This window comes from Lissotriton helveticus, chromosome 1_1 (assembly GCF_964261635.1).
Source record: "Lissotriton helveticus chromosome 1_1, aLisHel1.1, whole genome shotgun sequence".
Classification (NCBI taxonomy): Eukaryota; Metazoa; Chordata; class Amphibia; order Caudata; family Salamandridae; genus Lissotriton; species Lissotriton helveticus.
Genome location: NC_136057.1, coordinates 76827115 through 76851924, shown reverse-complemented (window position 1 = coordinate 76851924; position 24810 = coordinate 76827115). Strand labels below are relative to the sequence as shown.

The following is a 24810-nucleotide window of genomic DNA, read 5'->3' as shown; positions in this document are numbered from 1 at the left end:
AACTGTCCATCCTAATATATGTAGACTATTGTCTCTATGCGTCCTTTCTTAATGTTGCAAAGTGAACCAACTCCTCCCCCCTCCCTCCACCCACTTCCCGGTCTGCCATCCTGACACCAACTGTCCATCCTAATATGTGTAGACTATTGTCTCTATGTGTCCCTTTTATTTGTTGCGCAGCAACCAAATCGATAGGGTCTGAATGCCCTTTCAATTGAAAACACGCACGTATTGTACACGCGCGTATTTGAATCCAACGTTGTGTATATATAAACAGCGCTAATGTTGCAAAGTGAACCAATGCCTCCCCCTCCCTCCACCCACTTCCCGGTCTGCCATCCTGACACCAACTGTCCATCCTAATATATGTAGACTATTGTCTCTGCGTCCTTTCTTAATGTTGCAAAGTAGACCAACTTCTCCTCCCTCCCTCCACCCAGTTCCCGGTTTGCTATCCTGACACGCACTGTCCATCCTAATATATGTTTAATTTCACAATGCTTGTGGGTATACAATATGTTTTTGTGACTATTTTCTCTATGCGTCCCTTGGAGTTGTTGCGCAGCAACCCAATAGATAGGGTCTGTTCGGCCTTTCGATTAAAAACACGCGCGTATTGGAGACGTGCGTATTCGAATCCAACGTTGTGTATATATAAACACGCGCTTAATCGAATCCAAAGTTGTTAAAAAATGTCTAAGCAATCGGTGAAGAACTTTCAGAGATTTAAAATTTTCAACAAACGAACATTGACATTTTTATGTCTGTTCGGGCTTTCGATTAAAAACACGAGTGTATTCGACACGTGCGTATTCGAATCTAACGTTATGTATATAAAAACACGCGCGGATTCGAATCCAACGTTGTGTCAAAATTTCAACGCAATCGGTGAAGAACTTTCGTAGATTTACGATTTTCAACAAATGAACATTTACATTTTTATTTATATAGATAGATGTAATGGATATTGTTCAATTTTAATGATTGAATTTTTTTCTGGGTTTGAGAAATTCGCAATTTCCTCTGATCACACTGGGGTTGGTGAGTCAGGAAGGAGTATTTTGGCCTAGTTGTCCTATGATAACGTGTTGTGTTTTTACTTTTCCTCTCCTCTGCAGACACTTGAAACTTGAAAATCAGAGTACCAGAATGGGCAGAAGACGGACTCCAGGAAAGAAAGTGACAGCGCAATGTTCACGTGAATCCGTAAGAGCCAGAGTCCCATCTGTACCTCTCCATGACGTCTCAACTTCAGGATCTAGAAATGATGCTCAGAGGGACCAGGACCTGGAACCGCTGTCAGAGAACCTGCCCCACATTATCCTTCTATCCATGCTGGAGGAGTTGGAATCCAAACTGGATAACTTGATGAATACTGTGGAGGACGTACCTTCTAGAGTCACTGGGCTGATTAAAAAAATATGGATAGAAAAGGATCAATGTTACCGAGATAATGGTACAGTGTCTTTGGAGATGGTCTGTCCAGTGAGCATTAGAGATTTTACTGTTAGCCGGTCTCCTGTGACACCTCAACTGGACAGGCCAGGGGATCCGAGCTTGTGTCTTAAGACAGTGTTTTCTGATGGCCATGCACCAAAGCAGGATTGTACGCTCTCTTCTCCAACTGATGTTCAAGTGCGTCCATATGAGCCAAACCTTTGTCTACAGCCAGTGTTTCCAGATCGACGTGACCCACGGGAGGACCAGTGCTTGCAACCTGGGTTTCCAGATGTACACGAGTCGAAGCAAGATCAACGCATGCAGTCTGGGTTTCCAGATGTACACGAGTCGCAGAAGGAACAGTGCATGCATCCTGGGTTTCCAGATGTACACGAGTCGCAGCGAGACCAGTGCATGGAACCTGGGTTTCCAGATGGAAATGGACTACAGCTGGATTGTACTCTATCCAGATGCCCTCAGACAGATCCTCCAGGTACATCACTGGAGGCAAACCTGTATCTTCCCTCAGAATTTGTTCTTGGCCAGGCACCAGAGCAAGACCAGAGTGTACGGTCAGCGTTCCTAGAAGAGAGAGAACCAGATGAGCCCATGAAGCAAGAACCATCCCCATTGTCTACTATTAGCTGGGACCAGCAACAGAACCTCTACCCACACCCAGTATTTCCTGAAGGACATGAACCACAGCAAAGCCACCGTATACAACCCGCACTACCAGATGGGAAGGAACCTGATGGTCCCTTGGAGGAATTGATGTGTTTTGATTTCCAAGATCCCCAGGAGAACCGCAGCCTACAACCCGTGTCACCTGATGGGATGTCATCAGACGAACACATAGAGTCTGGTCTATTGTCCTTTGATGAGTTGGGGTCACAACAAACCCAGCGCCTACAGCAACACCTATGCTTGAAGCAGGAACTTCCTTATGCACAGGATCCAAACGTGAACTACGAGCTGGAATCTATGCATCCTGAAGCACAGGAACCAGAGCAGAAAGACAACCTAGAACAGACCTGTGCAGATGCACAGGGGTCAGATCAGAACAACACGGTGGAATCACTGCACACTGCTGCACTGGATCAAGAGAGAGAATCGGTGTTTCCTGAAGCACAAAACACAGATCAGACCAACATGTTGGAACCACTGCACACAGAGGAGCAGGATTCAAATGTGAACTGCAAGCTAGAACCAGCCCGTCCTGATGCAGAGGGCTCAGATCAGAGCTACATACTCGAACCACTGTATCCTGAATCACAGCATCAACATCAGAACTGCAAGGCAGAACTGCTCTGTCCTGAAGAGCGGGGTCAGCCTGTGCCCCCATCATGCGTAGAACTGGACACAATTACTGCAGATGAAGACGCTTCCTCAGACTCAATGGAGACAGGACCAACACAGTCACATTTATTGCCGTCCACATCCACCCCAGGTATGTGTTTCGCTATACATGGACACGCGGAGTGCACTAACACATGTAACCTCTTTAGAATGCATATGGGCAGATTTTAGAAAGTCTCCGAGGGGACTAATATGGTTTGGGTGGAACCCACTGAGCGATACTGACCCCCAGAGTACGAGTACACAGGGTGCAGGTGTGTCCCTGCACTCTTCTCTGATCCACACATGACTGCATCCTTCGTGTGCAGAAACAGGACTGGTAATGGGATGTTGCATGAGACAAATAGGCCAGTAGCTCTTGTCGTTCCTTGTTCGTCCCCATTCCAGGCTGAGGAACTGGAAATAGCGCTATTCAAGGGAGGAATTACTGGCCGGAATCAAACTTAATAGTCTGATGCAAGTGATGTGGTGTTCATTGAGAATAGTCTAGAGAGGGAACTGTTTCCTGTTCCACAGTTACAGTGGGTAAAACGCAGTCGTCTCCAGTTCCTGATATAAAAATCCTAGCCTGTATTCAGCCTCAACAGCAGGGCCCACCAGGGATGTTGTTGTCACAGCAGGGTTCTCCAGGAGTGCACACCTTCTCATGATAGACAGATACACAAAGTGATTTGTTATGTGTCACTGGGGAGTTCACCCTCCCAACCTCTAGCTCAGTCCCAAGTGTGTTATGAATTGTTTTATGCACAGACAAAAGTAGCGATGACCTCCCTACAGCAACATCCTGCCTTTAGCAAACTCTTTAAGTATGTAAAATGTCATCGCATCATGAGTTAGGGTTTGTACACCCGTAGTGCGAGTTATGGATTGTGGTTCTAACTAGAACTTGCATATTGCAGTGGTTTGATCAGTTTTAAGTTTTAACTATAAATGCACTTTACCCTTGTTTTTTAAGCAAAGTAATTTTTTATTTTTTTAAAAATCCATTAAGCTGTTATAACAAAACCAACTATAATTTCACTTTTACCTTATTCGGTGAAAATATTTTAGGGATAAAGTACCTCCGGCCACACATGATAAGGATATTGCATGTCAGCGAGGAGTTCCAAAACTATATAGAGGAACGAGGCCGAAGGCAGAGTTAATTTATAAGGTTATGGGACTCCGAGGTGACTTGCAGTAATCTTATAATGTGCGCCAGGTGGTACTTTATCTCATATAATACATGTTCACACCATCACCTTTCCCACAGACCACTTAAAACCTTGTTGCATAGCTCTTTCATATGTACCCGCTTAGTGCCCCCCGTTGTGCCGGACTGGTCGAGACCATCCTTCATCCTGTGGGCCGCCGTAGCTAAGAGAGAGCTGCTGCCGCTGAGTGCCCGCACCTTTGCCAACTTTGTATCACCGTGATTCGTCCTGTGGGCCTCCGTAGCTAAGAGAGAGCTGCTGCCGCTGAGTGCCTGCACCGTTGCCAACTTTGTATCACCGTGATTCGTCCTGTTGGGGCGCCGCAGCTAAGAGAGAGCTGCTGCCGTTGAGTGCCCCCACCTTTGCCATCTGTGCATCATTGTGATTTGTCCTGTGGGCCGCCGCAGCTAAGTGAGAGCTGCTGCCGCTGAGTGCCCGCACCGTTGCCAACTTTGCATCATCGTGATTCGTCCTGTTGGCCACCGCAGCTAAGACAGAGCTGCTGCTGCTGAGTGTCCTCACCTTTGCCAACTTTGCATCATTGTGATTCATCCTGTTGACCTCTGCAGCTAAGAGAGAGCTGCTGCCGCTGAGTGCCCGCACTTTTTTTTTGCCAACTTTGCATCATTGGGATCTGTCCTGTGGGCCGCCGCAGATAAGAGAGAGCTGCTGCCGCTGAGTGCCCGCACCTTTGCCAACGTTGCCTCATTGTGATTTGTCCTGTGGACCATTGCAGCTAAGGGAGAGTTGCCGGCGCTGTGTGCCCTTATCTTGCTCACCATTGTCGAGGATTGTCGCTATCGTCTCGTGGGCCGCCGCAGCTAAGAGAGAGCTGCTGCCGCTGTGAGCCCACCACGGAGCTGCAAGACGAGAGTCATCGCCACCACCAGCCCGGGCCGCCGCAGCCGCGTGATGCTGCTGCTGAGAGCCGCCTGTTCCCGAGTGCCCGAATCATTGTGGGTGCACGCTGAGGACCCCTGCAGCCAAGACTTTTGGTCCCTGGGAGTCCGCATGTCACTGTCTCCACTTCTTCAAGAAGCTGCGTGCTGTGTTCCCTTTCAACGGAATGTATCTGGTGCACAGTGGGTCGCGTAGACCCCGGCCTTGAACTCAGTCAGTGTCACGTCTGGTGAATAAGTTATTGCCTTTTTGATTCCCTACTGGTTTCTGTGCATTGTAGCTTGTAGCTGCATTTGTCGTGGATACCAGTGTCCTGGAATCTTGTGACTAGGTGCGGTGGGAGATGTTGTCGAAGGTGACCGAGAGGTCCAGTAGGATGAGGGTGGCAATTTCGCCCCAGTCGAGGAGGGAGCGGATGTCGTCGATGGCGGCGAGGAGTCCGAGCTCGGTGCTATAATTGCTTTGGAAGCTGGATTGGGAGTTGTTCAGGACATGGTTCGCTTCGATGAACTTGGAGAGTTGGGAGTTGAGGGCCTTTTTGATGACCTTGGCAAGGGATGGGATGAGGGAGATAGGTCTGAGGTACTGTAGGTCTGTTGGGTCGGCAAACGGCTTCTTCAGCAGGGGGGTTGATCTTGGTGTGTTTTCAGGTGGCAGGGAAGGTGGCAGTTTTGATGGCGCAGTTGATGGTGCTGCGGCTGCTCAATGGAAGATGTGATACGGGCAAGGATACGGTGGGGCTCTGGAGTGGATGCTCTTTATGGTCTTGAGTGTGTCATCTGTGGTGAGAGGAGTCCAGTTGAGCATGTTGGGTTAAGGCCTTGTGTGCGGTGGTGGCAGGCATTGTAGCAGGGTCTTGGGTGTCAAAGCTGTTGTAGTTATGCCTGAACTTGTGGTGAAGAATGTGCTGAGTTTGTTGCAGAGGTCTTAGGGAGGGTGGGAAGTCAGTGGTCTCGCTGTTGGGCCTGGCGAACTCCTTGACGACGGCAAAGACTTCTGTGCTGTTGTGTGCGTAGGTGTTGATTCTGTCTTTGATGGCCATTTCCTCTGTGGTTTTAAGGAGAAGGTGGTGTGCGTTGACAGCGGTTTGCTTGAGTTTCTGGGATTTTGTTGTGCCTCTATCTCCTCTCGAGTTGTCTGCTGGTACGTTTGAACTTGTGGAGGGCTGAAGTGAACCAGCTGGCTCACTTCATGGAGATCCATTGATGACGGTTGTGTGCTGCGGTGTTGGCGTCTGCTGGTGGTGCGGTCATGCTGTGAAATTTTACGAGAAGTTCTTCAGTGGCCTTGTTTCAGCTACAACAGATGGGGTGAAAGGGGGGGGTGAGGGTGGTGGTGAACAGTCGGAATGGCTAAGTTCACACAGTGCGGGTTGGTCCAGAGGAGTTCTGTGGTGTGGCTGTAGGTGATGTTCCCGCTGACGGAGAAGATGAGGTATAGCGTGTGTCTGGCTGTATGGGTTGATGTGGTGACAAGCTACTTGAGACCGATGTTGGCGAGGCTTTCCAGTAGGGAGTCGGTGTTTTAGTCACTGGGGTTGTTCAAGTGGAAGTGGAGGTCTACGAATAGGATGTAATCGGTGGATGCTAGAGCCTGGGGTGCGATGAGGTCTACGATGGATTCGTTGAAGGTCGGGGGGGGCTGGAGCTCCTTTAGATTAGGGAGCCATGGATGGTGGTGTTGGGGTTGCTCTGGAGCTGGAAGGGGAGGTGTTTCATGGTAGTCATTGAGTCATTTGAGTAAGTGGTCAGTTGGTGGGTGTTCTTGCGGATGACTTCTTTGCCTTCTCCTGGTCGGTCGACGCTGTTTTTGCGGATGATTTTGTAGCCGCAGGGGATCGTGGTGGCATCACTGATTTTAAGTTCAACATTTTGTGCCTTCGGTGGGCATTATCAATCTAGTATGATTGTAAGGTATACCCCCCTTACCCTAAGTAGAGCACTGAGAAATGTAAAGAAATTCAATATTTTTAATCTTGCAAGGAAATTATGACTTTTTTTAACATGTGTTCCAGAGTGTGTCAGTAGTGGGAAAGTGTGCAGATTCGACATCAGTAAGCATCCAATGTGCCCGTGTAATTCCTCATCTTGATTCAGGCCCTTGGCTTCCTCGATACCCAGCTCTGTATTATATCTTTAATTGATTCTTTTCTATTTCTTCTCTTGATCACCTCCTCTGATATAAGGCCAAAGAAACCGAGCGTGTCTACAATGCTATCATGGCTTTTTACAAAATCTCCAGACACTGGTGAATTTAAGTCCGCGTGTTTGATGCCTCTCATGTGCTCCAAAATGGGGGTGGTGATGGACGGAGCATCTGAACCAATCAAACACTCACACCCAGTCAACAGATCTGGGTTGAATCCATCACCGTTCTTTAGCCCACTCCGCCACCCCAGTTCAGACATGGCCATATGCAAATCAGTCTGACCCTGTGCCTCATGGGAACAGTCCTGCCCAAACTGCCAAGCAATGCCTTCCCTGGACTGGAATCCAGCATCCTGGGACCGGTTTCTGGCATTCCAGACGTCTTCAGCCAGGCTTGCTTGAATCCAGTGGAAAAGTGAGCAAGAGACTCAACCTCTGAGCATACCCTGCCAACTCATGGCGACAAAGCGGTACAAAAGGGGGGTGGTGATGGACGGAGCATGTGAACGAATCAAACACTCACACCCAGTCAACAGATCTGGGTTGAATCCATCACCGTTCTTTAGCCCACTCTGCCGCCCCAGTTCAGACATGGCCATATGTGCCTCATGGGAACAGTCCAGCCCGAACTGCCAAGCCATGCCTTCACTGGACCGCTTTGTCACCATAAGTTGGCAGGGTATGCTCAGACGTTGACTCCCTCGCTCACTTTGCCACTGGATTCAAGCAAGCCTGGCAGAAGACGGCTGGAATGCCAGAAACCGGTCCTAGGAAGTTTGATTTCCCTCATTTTCTGAAACCTTTTAGGTTAGATGGCGCCTTTCTCTCATTGGACTATCTATATAGCTATGGGCATGTTTGTCCTTTAAGGATAGGGCTTTACGATACGTGATGGAGGGATGTGAGGTAATATTGTGTCCAATCACCTGATCATCTTTGAATATTTTCCAATGTTTACAATTTGTCTTGCTGCTGTGTACCTCGTATTGTTTGTAGTGATGAACCTTACGGTAATATCAGGTCTCTCCTTTGGTGTCTCTGATTTGAAAGTAGTTTATTCATGTTCTGGGTGCTCGCTTGGCTGCTGGCCGCTTACTTTTTTCTTCCTTCTCATACACTTCTTGGCTATTACAGTTTCTACGGGTCCGTAGCATTTCACCATAGGGGATACTTTCTATCAGTTTCTTGGATGCACGCTATTCACAGCTCTCTGCTTTTTCCTTTCTATGTAGGCTTGTGACCATGTGTGCTTCTCTAGCTCAGTATGGATAACCAGGTAATTTATAGATTTATTTCTGATCTAATGAGTGAATCTTAGGTTGAGATCAGTTTTTGTCTGTCTCCGGATTAATCTTTTAGACATTTCTCTACTTCCGTCCCACAGCAGGTAAAGGTCATCTGTATCCCCGATCCAAATCAGCGCATGGTTTGTCATGTTTTCATTTTGTGATGTCCAGACCATCTGCTATGTGCCCGGGTTAGGCCCATGTAGTGAAGTGGCTCATTTCATATATTGTCCAATGTTTTACAGGTACATTTCTGCTGTGACCTTTTGCACATATTTGCATGCACGACAATGTGGGATTAGTTTATCTGAGACTACTGTGTTTAAACATCTATCTTCACCCAACATTATCACGATGCCTCGTACACTAAGTACAAGGCCTCTTGACGCACTATGTACAAATGTCATCTCTATCTTCATCCACAGGGTGACAGGGCTATCTACATATCTATAACATTTTCTAATCTATACGTACATCAAAAAGATGCTTTCTATATAAATAATGAGCATCCCAATTGATTAGTAGAGGAGGCACTACAGCTGACATCGATGGTCCTTGCAGGCTGAGACTTCACTATGCAGCGGGCTGGCATCTCAGTGAGGGGGAGTTTAGTTTGTAATCAGTTCGGGGCCAGCATTCTCTCCGGTCATGTCCCTTAGTGGGGATTCTTGGCTTCACACCCACACACACTCTAGGTACATGCAGAGTAGGGAGTGCATAGTAGGAGTCCGCCTGATTACTGCCTTGCTTATATGCCTGCATATATACACTGTTTTAGCACCATGATAGAACTATATCTACTATTTACGTGCATGTAATCACTTTCAGCTGCTTCGGTCTACTGATTATCGCAGCACATGTATTTTATACAAGATTAACGTTCCATTGTGTATTCTCTGTTTATTTCTCTGAGAGCAAGTAAGCTTGAGTGACTTGAGTGTCTGAGCAAAAGGTTCTGTTCTGTTTCCAAGATACCTGAGAGGTCAGGGTTGTCATGCTCAGAGGTTCCCAGAAACCATTTGCTTCTTGGTAAGGTTAGGGAGTCTTATGGTGGCACTGTGAGCTAGCTGGTCTCTAGGTCCAGCCTAGGCACCTCATCCAAAGTTTACGTTGTCCAGAAAACGCACAGGTCCTACGGATTAGTGGGAACTACACGACACACCTGTTCCTTCCACCAGACCACAAATATATTTGCATAGCTAGGAGAGCAGGTGCCCATTGCTGTTCCTGAGATTTGTCTGGAATATCTATCTTTAAATATGAAAATATTGTTATTTAGGCAAAAGTCACGGTCCTAAGCATCCAATGTATAGTCATACGGAGATATTAGTCTATTGCAAAAAGCGTGTTTGTAGGCTCTTACACCTTGCGTGTGTTGTATACATAATTAGCAAGATCACATCCTAGGTAATTGTCAAACTTCTCCCTCTGGTACCGAAACACTCTTTGCCTCACCGTCCCCCTGCGTCGTAGTTTTCAGAAAACTTAAAGGCTATGAAGTCTCAATGTAAGGCACTTGAGAGGAAATGGAGGAGCTCTTATTCGCCGGCCGGTAAAGTGGGCTACAAAGAGGCCCTTAGAGAATATCACAAACAGTGCAAATTGGCAAGAGCCATCTATATTGCCAATACCGTGACACATGCCCAAAACTGCTCTCGCACTCTTTTTTCAGTGGTGAAGAAGCTGACTGGCTCCGACATGGTCCCTGCTCCCCAGTCTTAGATGAGGAACAATGCAACTCAATCGCGGAGTTCTTTATAGCAAAGGTTGAGCTTATTTATGACTCCCTGGGCCCTCCTGCTCCCATTGGAGAACCTATTTTGCTTGCAGTACCCGTTCATAATAGCATGCGTTGCTCGGTAACCAAACTTGCTGCTTGGCTACCCTTTGATGATACTTCCTTTGCTCATTGTTTGGAAAGCATTAAATCGGGATCCCCGCGCGACCCTCTACCGGTCAAGATCTTGAAACAACTTGATCTTAACTCTCGCTGTGTTTTGAAGGAGCTTCTTAACTCCTCCTTGAGAGAGGCCCATGTTCCACAGGAGTGGAAACATGCAATGATTGTTCCTCTCTTAAAGAAGGCCAGAGCTGACCCCTCTAAGCTGTCAAACTTTAGGCCTATCTCGCTATTGCCTATCCTCTCTAAGATCTTAGAAATGCATATTAATACACAGCTTACTCATTTTGTGGAAAGCTCTGGCTTTTTGCATCCATCCCAATCAGGCTTTAGGTCGAACCACTCCACTGAAACAACACTTTTAGGAGTTACCGAGAGATTTCATCACAGTATCGATCGCGGAGAAATATCAGCACTCATACTTCTGGATTTGAGTGCGGCTTTCGATATGGTGTCACATTCCATCCTTCTCGCATCTCTTCGGTCACTTGGAGTTGAGGGTCCTGCTCTGGCTTGGGTGGCCTCCTTTTTGAGTGGCCGCACTTTCCAGGTCTTTGCTCTTCGGCGTTTGGTGTTCCCCAGGGGTCTATCTTGAGCCCTTTATTGTTTAATATCTACGTTAGACCCCTGGCCACCATAGTGGAGGAAGCAGGTTTCACCTTATTCTCCTACGCCGACGATACGCAAATTATCTTCTCTCTTTCTAATGTGGAAGGTGGCAAAATTTCTGTTCTGAAACAAGGACTGACTCTGGTCTCTGAGTGGATGCGCAGTAACTTCCTTAAACTTAATGGAGATAAGACCGAGGTTGTTATCCTGGGCAAGGAGAGAGATTCATGGGGTCCTCAACATTGGCTCAATGAAATGGGTCCTACTCCTCAACCTGTTGCCCAGGTTCGCAACCTCGAATTCCTCATTGATGAGAAGCTTATGATGCGCCAGCAGGTAGTAGGTGGCCTCCATCTGTTTTGTCATTCTAAGATGGCTCCAAAAAATCCTCTGGATGCTTCCTGTCCCCACTCAGAGGACTGTGGTCCAGGCACTGGTTGTTTCCCGCCTGGACTACGGAAATGTCCTTTACCTAGGAGCCGATCTAGCAACGTTAAACAAACTTCAGGTTGTGCAGAATGCGGTCGCACGGCTTCTATGCCATTTCCCTCGGAGAGCCTCTGTTTCTCAAGCACTCTATGATCTTCACTGGCTTAGGATTGCCAGTCGAATTAAGTTCAAGGCTCTTTGCTACATTTTCAAGGTTAAACAAGGTTTAGCCCCTGCGTATCTACATGACCTCATCCAAGCTTATCTTCCTAGTCGCTCCCTGAGATCTTCTCGTAAAGGTGATTTTGTGATTCCGAGATTCAGGTTGGTGAAGATGGGCGGCCGCTCATTCTCCCACCTGGGTCCGAAGTTCTGGAATGCTTTGCCCGCTGTCTTAAAAACTGAAACCAATCTTTTTTGTTTCCGCAAGGGATTTAAGACGTGGCTTTTTCAGTAATGACTTATGGTGGCTCACTTCAGTAATGATTTATGGTTGATCTTTTTTCCCTCTCTTAATCTGTCCTTTGGCGCCGGGAAACCCACTGCGGGTAGCTGCGCGCCTTATAAGCTAAATAAATAAATAAAAATTAAATAATATTATTGTCTCCTGTGTATATCTTTTGTGGAAAATTCTCTCTATCTATACAATATGATGGGAGGCTCTCCACAAGAATCAGCATTAAATGGTTTTAGTTTATGGCTGTGCTTTCCAGTGAGCTATTGTTGGAGGGCACTATACGCCCCCCTTTTCTTGCATACATTTGTTAGAAGGTAAAAGCATGGTACAGAAGGTAGGTTTTACACAAATGAAAATGTCGCCATTCCCATTTCACAACAATCTGTATTTAATAATTATTGGAAAGCCTTTTGTTCATAATTGCAAACAATCATTAAAACCACATTCTTGCCCCTTATCGGATGACATTGGTTCTTATGTTGTCATTACGGCATGTGTTAATGGCCTCCCTTTGTCCATTACTCAAGTTGGATCTGATTCTTCCCTTCTTGCCTTGACTGGTGAACAATTTATTTGAACAAGTCTTTGACGACCGAGTCACTGAAGCCATCCAGATTATCATGAGGCAAGAAGGAGTTATATGTAGCTTGCTTTTTGAAGTGAGTTAGGCTTCCCTGATCTATCTGTGCTCCCTTTCCAAGTAACATCGATTGCTTTGAAAAATGCTTATTAATGCAGTCAACAACAAGCGCTCTCTGGTACACACCAAGTTTTCAGAAATAAATGCTCAAAAATACAAAATTGTGCGATCAAAAGATTGTATTGTACACTTTACAACACAATTTATTCATTTGGTATCTGAATTAGAATCATTCGAGAATAACATTCAATTCATGAAATGACCATCAGAAAAAGTGCAATAACGTGACTTTTTGATGAATAGTGATCAATAAGGGAGAAATATATACAGTGTAAAAAGAGTTCCTATCTACAACTAGAAAAAACAACTTTCGAAAGGAGGGCCAAGGGAACTATGTTTACCGACCATTCAAGATAATATCCCTTACTAACAGTACTCTTAACAACAAAAAACTTGAAGGTCAAAAAAAGCTGAGTAGGACAGACACCAGGAGAGAGAGTTACACCATAAACAGTTTCCACCCGTGGTAAAGAAACATCAAGTACTTAAATAAGTCCTATCAGCGCACCCATATGGCGGAACGGCCAGGATCCTGATAGGAACACTAGGAACACTTGGTGGAAAATCGGCATCTGGCCAATGCAATACTTGTGTATAGTTGTACATAGGAACTCTTTTTACACTGTATATATTTCTCACTTATTGAGCACTATTCACCAAAAAGTCACGTTATTGCACTTTTTCTGACGGTCATTTCATGCATTGAATGTTATTCTCGAATGATTCTAATTCAGATACCAAATGAATGAATTGTGTTGTAAAGTGTACAATACAATCTTTTGATTGCACAATTTCGTATTTTTGAGCATTTATTTCTCAAAACTTGGTGTGTACCAGAGAGCGCTTGTTGTTGACTGCATTAATAAGCATTTTTCAAAGCAATTGATCTTACCCAACAGAACCACTTTTTGTTTAACTATAAATACCCAGGTTCTGAGGGACACAGGGTTACCCCTTTTTCTTTAATTACCCTTTCCAAGTAACGCTTACCGCTATTTCGTAGCACATATATTTCCATCATCCTGACCAGCCAATGCCATGAAGTATCAGCGTCTCTTGAACACAAGTCATGTTTTCTGCATTGGGCGCCACTATTCTCATGTTCATTAGCTTGGGTCTGATTTTATGTGATATCTTAGAAGCGGAAATATGTCAATTCTACATGAACTGTAATGTAAGTTCCTACTGGGGCAAAAATATAAGCCAAGGTTCTGGATAATTAGTTCCTCCATTGTCAGTTAATGTTGTGATGAGTTAATAATGAGGAATTAATTAATTTCTCTTCCTATGGAATGAGTTATCTTTTCCATTTGCTCTTTCCTGTCTTTCTCTTCCTCTGTTTGTGCCTCTTGCTTTTGTTTTTCCTTTTTAAGATATTCCATTGTCTGTCCTTGTCTCAGTAAACCGTACTCAGCGACAAAAGTGGCAAGTAGGTTTTTTCCTAGGTAGTTGCTAGCAGAGTCGTCTGAGTGACCTCCTGAGCTTGATTCCGCTGTCAGAAGTTCATGTCGTCTTTGTGTCAGTGTAATTTTTACTGCTCTCCTTACTTATTCGTATCATCTTACAAAGTTTAAGACTCTTCCAGTACAGTAGACTTGCTTTTCCCTTTAAAAGTTCCTTTTTTGTACCCTTTACCTCTTCCTTATCACTTGTTCATCATTCTCGTTGTCCTTAAGTTCAGCTCTTAGTTTCAAGTGCAACAAATGCGAGGTTGGAGAACTCCATCGGACTGCAGACTTAGAACTGTAACAAAAAAAACAAGTTAGCAGGCCTTTTCCATCTATGAACTCATGATCTGGAACAACATCCCTGTATCCATCAGGACGGCCCGACATTGCTCCCGTTTAGGAAAGAGTTGAGGACTCCCCTCTTTGAAAATAATTTATGCTCATCTTTGGCCCTAGCCTTAGGCCAGGTTTGCAGTATAGAAATAACATATAGATACATACATAAAGAAGCTGGCCAAGCCTACACTAACGTTTGAATACTTTTGAAAAAACTCTTGTGAAAATGTTCATGGGAGAGTTGAGAATGGATATTCCCACCAGAGCACCCCTGGAATCCAGTTAAGATTTTAATGTTGTCTTATCAAGAGTAACAAGTCCAACTTTTAAGCCACTACATCACTGCAAGCCTTAATGGAGATAGTTGTCTACCTAGTAGCAGTCACTTCCTCAAACAGTTAGCAAACTGCTTGACCCATTAGTAAATGAACAGTTCCTGCAAGTTTACAAAGACAAAGTTAAATATGCATCCAGTGTTGAACATGCACTCATGCTCTACATTATCAGAATTAAAAATGTATGAAAAATAAGACCGTTTTTTGCACCGGCACAATTTGACATATGGTTTTCTACTCGTGCGGAGACTAGGGGTGGGCGGAATTTGCATAGTCGTGTTACGCAAAGCTCAGCGAAAAAAATCTCTGTGAGCACGCAGAATTCTGCAAACACGCTGAATTGCTTCTTCCGCCCGTTCACAATGCTTTTTTCCCGTTCACGAATGCTGTTTGCGTGCTCGAGGGGAAATATCTTGCAAACACACATTTTGAAAGCGGGAACAAGCAAAAAATTCTGCAAAGCCGCGGATCTCGGAAGTTTTGGCAATTCCACTTCCTCCGAGGAATGCGAAATTACCCAAATTCTACAAATGCCGCAAGTGGAACTGAATTTACCGCCCAGGCCTAGCGGAGACACCACATAGAAATACCACAGGCTGAGTCCACGTGTGATAAAGATGCACCCATGGCTTTCTACCCAAAATACCTCTAGTAGATAATTGTAAAGCAGAAACATGTGGTTCTGTGCATCCTTTCATAAAATATTTCTCTGGTGACATCAATGCAAGGAAGAAGCCAGAAGTGTTTAATTGTTCTAAGCATATTAGTAACTCAATTAGCAATTCTTTCCTTTAAATCAATCAATCAATCAGCGGTTTATAGAGCGTGCTACTCACCCGCGAGGGTCTCAAGGCACTGGGGGGGGGGAGGGAGCAGCTCCGGGTCAGTCGAAAAGCCAGGTCTTGAGGTCCTTCCTGCACATGTGGAGGCTTGGGGAGCGTCTGATGTTGACCGAGAGCTCGTTCCAGGATTTTGCTGCGATGTAGGCGAAGGCTCTTCCGCCGGTTCTGTTTCTGCGGATGCGGGGGACCTCTGCCAGGGCGAGGTCAGTGGAGCAGAGGTTCCTCGTGGGTACGTGGACATCATACTAGGTCGTTGAGGTATGTGGGTCCGATGTTGTTGAGGGATTTGTAGGCGTAGGTGAGGAGTTTGAAGGTGATCCTCTTCTCGATGGGGAGCAAGTGGAGGCTTCATAGGTGTTGAGTCATATGTTTGTGGTGTAGTGTCCCTAGAATGAGCCTGGCTGCGGCGTTCTGGACCTTACCGATTCTTTTAAGTTATGGTACAACCTGTGGTGTGCCACAGTTTGCTGCAAATGGAAAATGTTACTCTCTTGCAAATACTGTCAGTTTGTCATGTTGCAGGCTCACATGCATCACCCACTTGCTGTATGGTTGGAAAGTATATAGGTTGCTCAGATTGAGCAGTTTATTTTTTTGATTTTTCACATATAAGCAGTTGTACTCAGATGGAAAAAACAACACAATAATTGAAGTTGGAGTCTGCACGCTGATGCATTGTACATTTCTGCTATGGGGTCACGAGTCGTTCTCCAGATCAAAACTCAGTCATTAAATTAATTGTTTTTTAGAAGTCAGAACCCTACCCATGAGAGATCACCACATGTGAACTGTAGAATTACAAGCAACAAATGATTGTTTACAGGTAGTAACATTTTCCTTCCTTCCTAGATATTACTGTCCACCTTTCTCATATTATAACTGTGCATTTATTTCAAGAAATATTTCCCATGTATCATTTTCATTGTTCATTTCATTCTGCAGCACAGCAGTCGCAGACAAAAAGTATGAATGGGAAAGAGAAACTTAAAGCTTCTGGAGGAAGGAAGAATTTTGCTTATAAAATGAATGAAGGAAAACACCAAGGAATACAGAGGAGGGAGAATTTTAACAATAAAACACTACTTGCAAGGCAGAAAAGAATACGCACTGGCCTAAGAGCTTATGCCTGTGCTGAGTGTAAGAAAACATTTACTGGAAAGACGCATCTTTTACTGCACAAACAAACACACACATATCGGTATCCCTACACTGAGCATGAAATGAGGTTTGCTGATAAGGCAACACATGAAAAAACTCACAAAGGAGAGCGGCCCTTTCACTGCAATATTTGTGAGAAAAGTTTTACTCAGAGAGGAAATCTTCTACAACATCAAAGCGTACACACAGGAGAGAAGCCTTATCACTGCACTGTGTGTTCCAAACCCTTTCCTCAGAAGGCGACCCTTGTACGGCATCAAAGAACTCACACGGGAGAGAGGCCTTATCACTGCTCTGTGTGTTCCAAGAGGTTTTCTCGGAAGGCAACCCTTGTACAGCATCAAAGCGTACACACAGGAGAGCGGCCTCATCACTGCACTGTGTGTTCCAAGGGCTTTACTCTTAAGACAGCCCTTGTACGCCATCAAAGCATACACACAGGAGAGAGACTTCATCATTGCACTGTGTGTTCCAAACCCTTTTCTCAGAAGGCACACCTTGTACGGCATCAAAGCGTACACACAGGAGAGAGGCCGTATCACTGCACTGTGTGTTACAAGGGCTTTACTCTTAAAGCAGACCTTGTACGCCATCAAAGCATACACACAGGAGAGAGGCTTTATCACTGCACTGTGTGTGAGAAGAGGTTTTCTCGGAAGGAGACCCTTGTACGGCATCAAATCGTACACACAGGACAGAGGCTTTATCACTGCACTGTGTGTAGCAAGAGCTTTGATCTTAAGGCAAGCCTTGTATGCCATCAAAGAACACACAGGCGACGGCCATGACGCCATACGGGATATGGAAACTGCTGTAAACAAAAGGTGGTGCTCAGCAGCATCAAATAACACATACAAGATGGAATCCTTCTCAAAGCACTGTACAAAAACCTTCCTTTAAAAAACAAAATGTGATCTTTTACATCATCTAAGAATCTACAGCTGAAGTTAAACCTCCCATGACATCTAACGATCCTTCCGGGCTGAGATCCTCCTTTTCCTCTGAACGTCAGAAGATCTTTGAGTTAAAGGATAAACTCTAACGTTCACAGCGTCTCCAAACAGAATGTAGGTTCTTCAACGTCACTAATGTCACTTCACCAAGCAACGAACTTCACAGAGGCTGCTTCACTGCAAATTAAACCTGTCAGACTCTCATGAAATGTGTGCAGTGTTGAGGACATGTTACCAAGTGTGGATCATAAACTATCCTGATAGACATAACTTCTAGGATTCAACAAAAAATGATTGAAAGACCTGAGCACATGGGAAAAAGAAACTAGTAGAAGAAATAGGAATCAAAAATCACTTGAGGACAAAAAGTATAAACTCCAGTCATCACTAAAGCAGGAACTTCTACTCCCTATCAGTATCTTCAGACCGGCTGTGTAAATATTCTGTACAACCCATTCAGGCTGAGAGATCAAAAGAGGATTCATGACTGTCCAGATTCTAACAACTTACAAAGGAGGCACCAACCATATCATTCTGCAGTTTCAACTGCCGAGACCGTTACACAATTCACAATGTTTTGAGATGGTTTATTCTGGTGAGAATTTTCTTTTTTTTTGATAATCAATGTTATTATCATTTTGAAAAGAAAAAAAAGACAGCATACATCTTACACAGTAAAGTCAATTCCATCTCCAACAGACAGTAAAAAAACCACACTGTTAGGGTAGGAGTATTTATGCAAGCCACCCAAGCTGGAAAGCAGCACCTCGTTACACGGGAGAGCCAAAGCTGGCAATTTAAAACAGTAGGTTCAGCCATTTGCTCCAAACCCTATGGAACCTTGCGGGTCAACCATGTGTCTCAAAGAGGTGTTCCTCCTGGGCCGTGCACCAATACACAGCCCGGCGCCACTTTCGCAGGGTAGAAGGGTTGGGCTAGGCCCAGGATGCTGCAATATCTCATTTAGCCACAGCGACCGCCGTTCCCAGAAAATGTTTGTCCGCTCCAGAGCCGTCCAAACCTTCAAATACACCGAGCAGAAGACGTAAGGCATCATGTAGAACCTGCCGACCCAAGGTCTGTGTGAGCTCAGATTCCACCTCGGACCAGAATGGGTCAAGGCTTGGGCAAAGCAAACTATGTGGTAGAAGTCGGCTGGAGTTTGGTCGCTATTTTGGTGAGAATTAAATACCCAAAAACTAACGTTCACATACATTACAAAACAAAGCAGATTGTCTGATAAAGACACTGTAAGGAGTATTTCATTGCATGCTGTGATGTTTTTTGTGAGTTCAGTTGTGTCCTGTTCTAGTGTGAGGGGGAGATTGACAACTAGACAAAGGACACTGCCGCAGTGAGCTGTTTGCCAAGAATGTCTTATTTTACGCAGTAAAACTTTGATAATAAACCAATGTGCCTGCCTGTTTCATGTGGCGGTGAGTCGGGAGATACTTCAAACTCATCAGGGCGTTCAGAGTGTCTGTTTTCTATTTTGGTGATTAGTCTGTCCCGGAAGAGGGTGGGGAGGAGCTTATGCTCCCCCGCAGCCCTCCAACCACCAGCCCCTCAGATGTGAGGTGTTCCAGGGTGTAGTTAGCTCCATCACTGTGTTTATTAGAGTAGTGCAAACGTTACAAGTACAATATGCACTGTTGATGTTTCAGAAGACAACCTTTGAAGTTTAATAGTGTAATTGCTTTGGAAACACCTTTGTCCCTTGGACCTTTTCCTTCACTGAGCGTATTGATTGGCTTAAAATAGTCCGATTACTCTGGACACTGTGCAATCTGTGAGCGCACAGGCGTGCCTCTAAACTATTATATGGAAGCAACAGCACTAGTGTATGAAGTCTTGAATCATCCTGGTGAATGTTGAGTGTCCCCCACAAGATCCACCCGTAGTCATCAGTGACCATGAAGCAAGGGACAGACAGATGCCTGGTGCGAGGCTGCTCTGGGGTCACTCAGACGCAAGTGCCCATGTCGCCACCCCTATCCCCGACAGTGTATAACATCTACGTCTCTCCTTGGGCCAGACTTATCAGGAGGCATGGATTTGCCCTGGTCTCATATGCTGATGATTCTCAGCTTGTTATCTTTATCTTCAATCAGCTTGAGGCCACAGCCGCCAGGTTTCATGCTTGTCTCACTGAGATCATGACCTGGATGAACCATAGCTTCCTGAAAATGAACACTGACAAAACGGAGGTGATAGAGTTTGGCCCTTGCCGGTGCCTGTGGAATGACTCCTAGTGGCCGGTTGAGGCCGGGGAATGCTCGTGTCCTGTCCCCAAGGTCAGGAACCTCGGAGTCATCTTCGATGACCAGTTTAATTTTTCTGCCCAGGTAAACAGTCTCACTTACGCCTGCTTCTTTTTACTAAAAACCTTGAGAAAAATCTTCCCTTATCTCTCACAAGAATTGCAAAAGACGCTGGTGGTGGCGCTCTTCCTGTCTAAACTGGACTATTGCAATGCCCTTTTTTGGGCATTGATAAGACCCAGCTGAGAAAACTGCAGTCTCTACTGAACACTGCAGCAAGATTACTTCTAAACATTCCTAAAGGACAATCAACCTCAGCAGGAATTAAGTCACTGCACTGGCTTCCCATCCAGCAGCGGGTGGAATTTAAGGCCTTATGCCTGGTGCACAAAGCACTTTATGGTGGAGGGCTGAGGATATCCCCCAAAAATTCCTACGTTATACCCCCCCAAGTGCCCTTAGATCTGCTAATTTGGGCCTTATCCAGATTGCTAAGATCAGACAGGCAAGATGGGATGGCAGGACTTTATCAAGTTATGCATCAAAGTTATGGAACAAAATGCCTATGGCCATGAAATTTCAATCTAATCAGCAGGTCTTTAGGAAGGACTTGAAAACATGGCTGTTCACTTCCACATAGTCCCCCGGTAACACAGGCCATACTTCCTTTCTAGATACACTAGCGCCAAGACGCCACGGCAATCGAGCGCTCTATAAACATATATCCTATCCTATCCTATTAGGGCAAGTGCTGGAGCTTGCTGTGGCTGGTAGCAAGCCCTGGATCTGCAGTGACGTGTGGATCTCTAGGAATGAACTAAGTAGCAATGGTGGCATGTATGTGTGTGCAATGATGAGACGCCCTGGGGGCTAAATGAATGATGAGACTAGGAATTGGGGGCCTCAGCTGAAGCTGTGCTACTGGATTATTGTCAAGAGCAAGCCAACGGGTCACAAGATTGTTACAGCTGCGTTGGCACATTTACGGCATATCAGCCAGACATAAAACTTTATTCGGCTTACATAGGCTCCACATGTACAAGTTACTAGCATATTAGACTCAAAATTAATTTACTAAAACACAGTGATTTTTTGGCGCCAGATGTTTGTCCCGCGCAGTAAAATCAGTGCGAACAGTACCACGCACAGTGCAAGAGGGTGCTGCAACTTTCCGCCGCTGGAGTAGAAGTTCTACTAGAGCGGCAGCTTCCTCAACGTGAATGGAAGGTTTCTCGACATGAGTGCGAGTGCCCATCCCCGGGCAGCCGCGTTGAGAAATCTTGTTGGGAGATTGTCTAGTGCTGGATTTTCCTTGCTCACGCTCGCCAATTTAACGTTGGTGAGCACAAGCAAGGAAATGTTTTTCTGAACTCCGAGCGCTCTGAGGAGTGTGGAAAAACTCTACAAAGTCTACGAACGAAGCTGAGTTCACCGCCCAGACCTAATGTTTATGTATCTGTATGTACATGTTGAGAGAATTTTTTTTGGAGCTATCACGTCAAGAATGTAACATTTTATTAAGCACATATTGGTGGGAATCATGCTTCTTTTTCTATTACTGAATTTGCACAGCAACCAATCAACAGTAAACTTAAAAACTACATTTCCCATGATGTCAGTAACCACAGTCCACACATCACTGCCCATTATGCTCAGGTATGGCCAGCACCATCTTACTGCCTCGTCTTTGAGTATGCTCAGTTTCAAACAGTTCAACCACAATATCCGGGTCCTAGATGGGATTACCTTCTTTGTCTAACCTGGAACACTGCAATAGTTGTATAAACATCACTCATCTGAAGAGCTGTTAAGGTCCAACTTGAAGTCTGTTACCTTGTCTAGTATCCAGGTGTCTTGAGACAACATGTCCCAGTTGTTAAAGAAATATCTCCCTTTTCCCCCCACCCAAATGTTATTTGACATGGAATTATCTATACCCTGAAAAATAAGCATGGAGGGAGGTCTCGCTCTGGACGGTCCGGTCCCCACTTAATTGATTTATTGTAGTCCTTCTCAGTGGTAAGGGCATCAGGGGCAGAGTACCCTTGTACTAGACAGCTACTCTCTGTAGAGAAATAGTTTTGATCCTGCTGGTGCAAACTCAGGGCCTCATTTACAAGAGGCCTGCCCAGCTGGAGCGTCACTTTTTTTTTTAAAGCTTGTGTGGTGCAGGCCTCTGAATCATACTGTTAGACCTGTCTGGCCTTTTGCGTAGTCCCTCCAATTTATTATTTATTTTGTCCCCCTTTTGCCCCTCATACCTTTAATAATTTTTGTCCACTAACTTTTTCTAGGTGTTGGTCAAGGGGATAGGTGTTCTTTTCCTCCTCATAATTTTTCACCTCAGGCCTAGAGGCCTGTCCTGTCAGGAAAAATAGTTGGAACCGCAAAATGGTGGCTACCAACTGCCTTAACTGCCAAACCCAGAACTTGCCCATAGACTAGTATAGGGCGTTCCAGAACCTTCTGGTCCCTTCTGGACTCCTGAGGGTCAGCCTATAAAAGGCGGAATGCTGGACAGCCATTTTGTCTGTCAGTGAGGAGCAGCTAGAGTGAAGGCTGAGGTCTGGTAGGGGTAGGAACCTGAAGGGTGGATTGCTCTACAAGGGTAGCCCTCTGTCAAGGCTTTTCCACCTCCCATTTCCTGTTGTCCTAGCCAAGTTAGTTCATCCTGCTGATCCTGGTCAGTTAGGTGAAGGGGTTAATTCCAGTAGTCTTGGGAGCTGAGAAGGACCCTGCCCTGGGAGCTGAAGTAAGAGTTCCCTGGTGCCCCTAAGACTGTCCAGTAAGGAGGGATAGGGGTTAGTGCTGAAAAAGAGCTCTGTGGCTCTACTCTGAAGGAGCCCCCCCCCCTACCTCTCTATAGTGTGGAAAGGAAGTACTTCCTCGATATAACAGGATATCCTTACTACTGACTGGTCCTGTGGGGTGTGGCAAGCCTTCCAGCCTGTTGGGTGGAAAGTCAGGGGCTAGGATCTCGTTCTCTTCATCAAATTGGGAGCGGGACCCCTGGGGCACCGATCGCGCCCCGTGTCAGCGCCTTCACAGGATCCCCTGAGCCTGAGAAGCTTTGTGAGGCTTTTCTTCGTGAGCGGGACCCCGGGGGCGCCTACCGCGCTCCAGTCGCGTTGCTGTGCAGCGCCCCGGTTGTCAGGAGAGAGTGAGGGTGAGACACTGCCAAAAGGCGCCTTCGCGCATGCCCAAGTCGTTGCAGCTATCTCCTCAGGAGGGGCCTAGGACCGAGCAGGTCCATGTGAGAAGTGTCCTTCCCTGGGCGCTCGCGCAATAGGAGGCGGCGCCAGTGTGGGCGTTCCGCACATGACAGCGGGAGAGGTGTCTTCGCCGGACCAGCGCTGAAGGGGAGCGCCAGGAGTCTCGTCTGCCTGAAGTGTGTTCCGCCTTTTCCCTCTGCTCGCGCGCCACACGGAGGAGCTGGCCCAAGCAGGGAGGGAGAGCTGAGAGGCTCGGTAGCGGCCTGGTGGCATTGTGAAAACGGCCTTTTCCTTCCGCTCGAGCGCCACGCAGAGGAGCTGGCCCGAGTGGGGAGGGAGAGCAGAGGAGCCTCCAGAGGCGAGTGAGCCTCTCCCACACTCGGTTTCTTGGCCATATCGGCGGTGAATTACCCCTTGCTTCTGGCGCAGGATGATCCCAGTATCGTGGTAAACACAAGTAAGGAGATAAACACGAGGGGGAAGTGACTTCCACAAGAGTAAAACTGGTGCCAGAGATTGAGGCCCAACAAGTGAATAAGCAGAGAATCTGTCCCCAGGAGTGCAGTGTCCATGAGAAATCCCTGACAGGGCTTTATTGAATGCTGATTTAATTGGTTATAACCAGTTCTTCTTTGACAAGCTAAGAAGGGGAATTGTAGGGTTATCAATGTAATGGATATTGCATACCTGACTTAATATAAGTGCTGATCTTGCCTCTACTAGAGTAATGCTGTGATAAGAGTGAAGCCGAGTACAGTAAAGGCATATCTGAGCTATAAGAGTAGAAGTGTTACCTGCCAGTTTTGGTGAAGAGGCATGACTAAATGTAATGTACTGTAAATGCTGGTTGATAAAATGCTTTAGTAGCTTAAAAGTACAGTTATTGCTTCCAAGACAAACCGAAATGCCTAAGTTGTAAATTTTGAAACCAAAGAGCAGAGATATTATTTTTATAAACCAGTACTTATTTTTCCAACATTGGTGTAGTGTCCTTTTTATGTGTTATTGCGTGGAATTACTGCTGGGTGGTTTGCAACCTTCACACTTGTGCCTCTAGTATTGTGCCCTACCCTAGGCCAGGCTACCCTAGGTGACCTGACATCCCAAGTTCCAACACATATCTACAAGGCGACGCAAAAGGCTTCATAGATATGGAGTAAGGCTAGCTAGCCCAAAGCGCTGCGTTGGCTTACTTTGTATCAAGAAGACATTCCATGGGTGTTGCTGTGGGTTTTCCCACGAAACACCCATTTATTTTGACACTGCCCAAGATTTAGACACTCACGTAAACCTGGGGCAATGTCAAAACCTTACACCTCCCTAAAGCAGGCATAACGACGAGAAATGTTTTCATTTCTCCTCTTTTATTCCTCTTTCCATGTGTGCCACGTCCTTCAGCAGACATAGACCCCGGTGCACCATGGTGCAAGGGTGTCTATGTTGGTGCTCGGCTGCAAAATGTGCGCCTGAAAGGCCAGTAATGCACTGTGTCCTGGACGGTGCATTCCTGCCCTTTCGATTGGTGCAGAGCAGGTCACCAAAAAAGACTTGCAATTCTGCTGTATGCCAATTCTTGGTAAATGAGGCCCTCAGTGTTCCTCGATCAGTGTATGAGGTGATATTGAACGTGTCTTGTTGGTCTAATTATCACAGCTCGGTCTTGGGCTTATCGCTCATGCAAAGCGGAGTGGGCACACTAGGGCGCGTGCATCAAAGCAGGCAGTAGAAGACTGCGCTCCTCCGATCAGAGAGGGTGCAGTCTGACCCAAATCAACTGCTCCACAGATGAAAACGTTGTGGCAATTGCCCACTGATTGCATCACTCGGCAGACAAGTATAGAAGCTTCT

General features: G+C 45.9%; 1 protein-coding gene across 1 annotated transcript in view; it reads left to right on the top strand.

Moving 5' to 3' along the window:
- LOC144758587 (uncharacterized) overlaps window positions 1-18873 on the top strand; it is a 48998-nt gene extending 30125 nt beyond the window's left edge. The window contains exons 2-3 of the mRNA XM_078646436.1: window positions 1119-2887; window positions 16321-18873. Of these exons, the coding sequence (XP_078502562.1) occupies window positions 1119-2887; window positions 16321-17324 (2773 nt within the window). The 3' untranslated portion in view covers window positions 17325-18873. The remainder of the gene's footprint in view (window positions 1-1118; window positions 2888-16320) is intronic.
- Window positions 18874-24810: the final 5937 nt, after the last annotated feature.